The 5,273-nt window shown below is 38.3% G+C and overlaps 1 protein-coding gene across 1 annotated transcript; it reads right to left on the bottom strand.

The window, feature by feature from the left end:
* Positions 1-4,022: 4,022 nt before the first annotated feature.
* LOC129503934 (olfactory receptor 5AC1-like) lies at positions 4,023-4,946 on the bottom strand. The gene has a single exon (XM_055316433.1). The coding sequence runs from the start codon at positions 4,941-4,943 to the stop codon at positions 4,023-4,025; it is 921 nt and encodes a 306-aa protein (XP_055172408.1). The 5' UTR covers positions 4,944-4,946.
* Positions 4,947-5,273: the final 327 nt, after the last annotated feature.

The raw sequence follows: 5,273 nt of genomic DNA on the forward strand, positions 1-5,273 counted from the left end.
CCATCTACAAAAAGAGCCCACAGCAAATATCATTCTCAACGGGGAAACACTGGGAGCCTTTCCCCTAAGATCAGGAATACGATAGGGAGGTCCACTCTCACCACTGCTATTCAACATAGTACTGGAAGTCCTAGCCTCAGCAATCAGACAACAAAAAGAAATAAAAGGCATTCAAATTGGCAAAGAAGAAGTCAAACTCTCCCTCTTCGCAGATGACATGATACTGTACATAGAAAGCTCAGAAGACTCCACCCTAAGATTGCTAGAACTCATACAGCAATTCACAATATGGCAGGATACAAAATCAATGCTCAGAATTCAGTGGCATATCTATACACTAACAATGAAACTGAAGGAAGAAATTAAGGAGTCAATCCCATTTATAATTGCATCCAAAAGCATAAGATGCCTAGGAATAAACTTAACCAAAGAGGTAAAGGATCTATACCCTAAAAACTACAGAACACTTCTTAAAGAAATTGGGGAAGACACAAAGAGATGGGAAAACATTCCATGCTCCCGGATTGGAAGAATTAATATTGTGAAAATGTCTATACTACTCAGGGCAATTTACACATTCAATGCAATCCCTATTAAAATACTATGGACTTTCTTCACAGAGTGGGAACAAAATAATCTTGAGATTTGTGTGGAATCAGAAAATACCCCAAATAGCTAGGGGAATATTGAAAAAGAAAACCAGAGCCAGAGGCATCACAATGCCGTATTACAAAGCTGCGATCATCAAGACAGTGTGGTCCTGGCACAAAAACAGACACATAGATCAATGGAACAGAATAGAGAACCCAGAAATGGGCCTTCAACTAATATTCTACAAAGCAGGAAAGACTATCCACTGGGAAAAAGACAGTCTCTTCAATAAATGGTGCTGGCAAAATTGGACAGCCACATGCAGAATGAAACTAGATTATTCTCTTACACCAGACACAAAGATAAACTCAAAATAGATCGAAGATCTACAGGTGAGACAAGAATCCATCAAAATCCTAGAGGAGAACACAGGCAATAACCTTTTTGAACTTGGGCACAGCAACCTCTTGTAAGATACATCCATGAAGACAAGCGAAACAAAAGCAAAAATGAAATTAATTAGGACTTCGTCAAGATAAAAAGCTTCTGTACAGCAAAAGAAACAGTCAACAAAACTATAAAACAACCTACAGAATGGGAGAAGATATTTGCAAATGACCTATCAGATAAAGGGCTAGTATCCAAGATCTGTAAAGAACTTATTAAACTCAACACCCAAGAAACAAACAATCCAATCATGAAATGGGCAAAAAACATGAACAAAAATTTCACCAAAGAAGACATACACATGGCCAGCAAGCACATGAGAAAATGCTCCGCATCACTTGCCTTCGGGGAAATACAAATCAAAACCACGATTAGATCCCACCTCACACCAGTGAGAATGGGGAAAATTAACAAGACAGGAAACCACAAATGTTGGAGAGGATGTGGAGAAAGGGGAATCCTCTTGCACTGTTGGTGGGAATATGAACTGGCACAGCCACTCTGGAAAACTGTGTGGAGGTTCCTCAAAGAGTTAAAAATACATCTGCCCTATGACCCAGCAATTGCACTGCTGGGGATTTACCCCAAAGATACAGATGCAGTGAAACGCTGGGACACTTGCACCCCAATGTTTATAGCAGCAATGTCCACAATAGCCAAACTGTGAAAGGAGCCTCGGTGTCCCCAACAGATGATGGATAAAGAAGATGTGGTCTATATATACAATAGAATATTATTCAGCCATCAGAAAGGACAAATACCCACCATTTGCTTTGATGTGAATGGAATGGAAGGTGTTATGCTGAATGAAGTAAGTCAATCAGAGAAGGACAATCATTATATAATTTCACTCATATGGGAAATATAAGAAATAGTGAAAGGCATTATAAGGTAAAGGAGGAAAATTGAGTGGGAAAAATTAGAGAGGGAGACAAACCATGAGCGACCACTATCTCTGGGAAATGAACAAAGGGTAGTGGAAAGGGAGGTGGGCAGGAGGATTGGGTAACTGGGTGCTGGGCACTGAGGAGGGCACTGGATGGGATGAGCACTGTGTGTTATACTATATGTTGGCAAATCGAACTTCAATTTAAAAATATATAAATATATAAATATATAGATATAGATATAACACACACTACCTCATACTAGCAATTTGCCTCCCTCCTCGCAAACCCCAGTCCTCTCTGGAAGGAGAAATTAAAACCTACATGTCTGATTCTTCCCCTGTTGTTGGCATCCTCTGTCTCCCTCATAATCTCCCAGGGCCAGAAGAAATGAATTTGTCCCCTTTTATCACATGTCCTCCTTGAAACAGAATAGCAAGTGTAGGACCCTCTAATAATAGAAAAAAAAAACTCGAAAAGAGATGAGTACCAAACCTGGTATATGTCTGATGAAAGGAAGGAAATAAATAAATTTAGAAAGTCTCCTCTTAAAGAATCTCTAAAAAATCAAGTACTAGCTTTGTCCAACTTTAAATACCATGAAAACAAACATTAAAATGGGATGTTTAAATTTCATGGTTTATTATTTGCAAAAAAAATATCCTCATGGATTATGGAACTTCCTGTAGCTGTTTCTCTAGGGGGTCTGGGAAGATGGCAGTCCTGCTATACATCAACCCATGCTGACAAAAACATAGAGAATGTAACAATCTACTAGTGAATTACACCCAGAAACTGAGCCCCAAACACACAGCACTGAAGCCAGTCAGCCCCTCCTCTGGCTTTGGCATTTGATGGCCCAACAAATTACTTCTATCTTGAAATCAAAATACTAGGCCAGGAGTTAGAGGGATGTGTCATGTATGTGGGGATATCTTTTCTTATTTTTCACTAAAATATTCACAAATCCATAGGTAATAAAGTCAGGAAGCCAGATGGAAAATATGGATAACTTTTGTAAGGACAAAAAAAAATCTATTTAAGTTACATAATTATGAGGTGATGGAGCACACCTACTATTTCAGCTCATTGTCAATTCCGGGGTGGGGGTGAGGAGTGTATTCAACTGGTGTATTTTTGCTGTAAACAGGTGCTAGTGAAATTACTCAATAAATTAAAAAGTAGAAATTTTTAAAGAACTCAGAAATGTTCATTATATTGCAGGAAAAGTAATTAATTTAAGTATTTAATTGCTAAATATTTGTATATTTCAATGAACACAATGTAAATAATAAATTAATTTCCAAAATTACTTGTAAACTTAAGATATATTCATATTGAATGCCTCATGAGGACTCTATGTTGTCATATTCAGTCTAACAGTATTACTTTGGTGTATATAGCATTTGAATCATTATAAACATCTATCAAAGATATTTGTATCTACAAAATTTTGAAATTTACTTGCTCAAAAACTATCTAGGAGGGCATGAGTAGTTTTTAAGCAGAGGATTTACACAGGCTAATTCTTCCCATAAAAGAATATAAGTTCAGGGGTGTGTGAATAGCTCAGTTGTTTGAGCATCTGACTCTTGATCTAGCCTTAGGTCATAATCTCAGGGTCATGGGATCCAGCCCTGAGCTGAGCTCCATGCTCAGCAGGGAGTCTACTTGAAAATCTCTCTCTCCCTATCCCTCAGACCGTCCCCCACTCATATTCTCTCTCTCTCTCTCTCTCTCTCTCTCTCTCTCATAAAAAAAAGAGAATACAAGTTCAAAAAGTTTTAAAATATGTGTATCTGGAATCATAAAAGGTTATTCAAGTACAAGTTGGAGATTTTTGTTTCACTTTTATCCTTGAGGATGGAATAAAAACTACAATAGCACAATGTAAGTGAAATCCATCCTTACCATGCTCATTATTTTGATGATCACCAGACCGTAAGATGAAGACAAGTCTATCTACTCTAAATTCTTTATTCATTCACCTAAAAAGTACATATTAAAGCCCTACTATGTGCAAGACCCACGGACACAATATGCTTTATTTAAACAGGGTAAACTCTAAAGAATAACAAAAGCTTTCCGGAGAAATATTTATTTCTTTGTAATTTTTCTCAGTGCACCCAAAACTTCCTTGTTTCTTAGGCTATAAATAAAGGGGTTTAGCAGGGGGATGATGATCGTATAGAACAGTGAATACATTTTATCCTGATATTGATCTGGGCCAGACCCAGGACGCACATACATGAAGAAGAGGGTGCCATAGAACAAGGAGACAGAGAGCAGGTGGGCGCTGCACGTGGAGAAGGCTTTGCTCCTGCCCTTTTCAGACTTCTTTTTCAGGATGGCAAAGAGGACCCGGGTATATGACACTATGATGGTCATAAAAGTAAAAGCCTGTATAAAAGCAGCAAAAATAAAAAGCACCAATGCATTAATAGATGGGTCAGTGCAAGAAATTGTATATAGTGGCAAGATTTCACAGTAGAAGTGATGTATTATATTGGACCTGCAGAAAGTTAATCTAAATAATAATCCTACATGAATTGTGGAATGCAGAAAACCAATTACATAAGACAAACTTATCAACCAAGCACAGAGCCTGTTGGACATCACCACTGGATAACGCAAAGGGTTGCATATGGCTACGTAACGGTCGTAGGCCATCACTACCAGGAGGAAACACTCTGTGGTGGCACTGGAAGCAAAAATATAAAATTGAGTGATGCACTCAAAGTGCGATATCATATGATTCTTAGATAAAAAGTTCATTAGCATCTTGGGAGTCACAGAAGATGAGGAACAAGCATCTGCGAGGGCCAAACTGCCAAGGAATAAGTACATGGGTGTGTGAAGATGGGGGTCCTTCCAGATGAGAAAAATCAGTGCCAGGTTGCCCACCATGGTGGTGAGGTAGATGACCAAGAACACCAGGAACAGGGGGACCTGCAGTCCTGGACGATCTGTAAGTCCTGTGAGAACAAACTCAGTCACCTGCGTCTTGTTTGCCTCCATCACATGCACTCGGGCTGATCACTGCTGTGAGAGGGTAGGTAAAGGAAAAAAATCAACCAAGGATCATGAAAACTGGTATTATATGGCATATTCCTCTATTTCAGATGGCCCTTACTCGAGAAATACTGAAGTTTAGAGCTTCTCTTTTTTAAAACACACTTGTAATATTAAATCTATTATAGATAATTTCAAGAAGTACATCTTGGTTAAAAGGGATTTTTAAATATATATTATTACTTTAAGAGTGACAGAGACACTGGTTCAGGTTCAAATATATTTTCACCTTTTCTCAGGAACTCTTTCATATCTTTTCAGTTGAGCAAAAAACTG

The sequence above is a fragment of the Nyctereutes procyonoides genome, unplaced genomic scaffold (assembly GCF_905146905.1).
Source record: "Nyctereutes procyonoides isolate TBG_1078 unplaced genomic scaffold, NYPRO_anot_genome, whole genome shotgun sequence".
Classification (NCBI taxonomy): domain Eukaryota; kingdom Metazoa; phylum Chordata; class Mammalia; order Carnivora; family Canidae; genus Nyctereutes; species Nyctereutes procyonoides.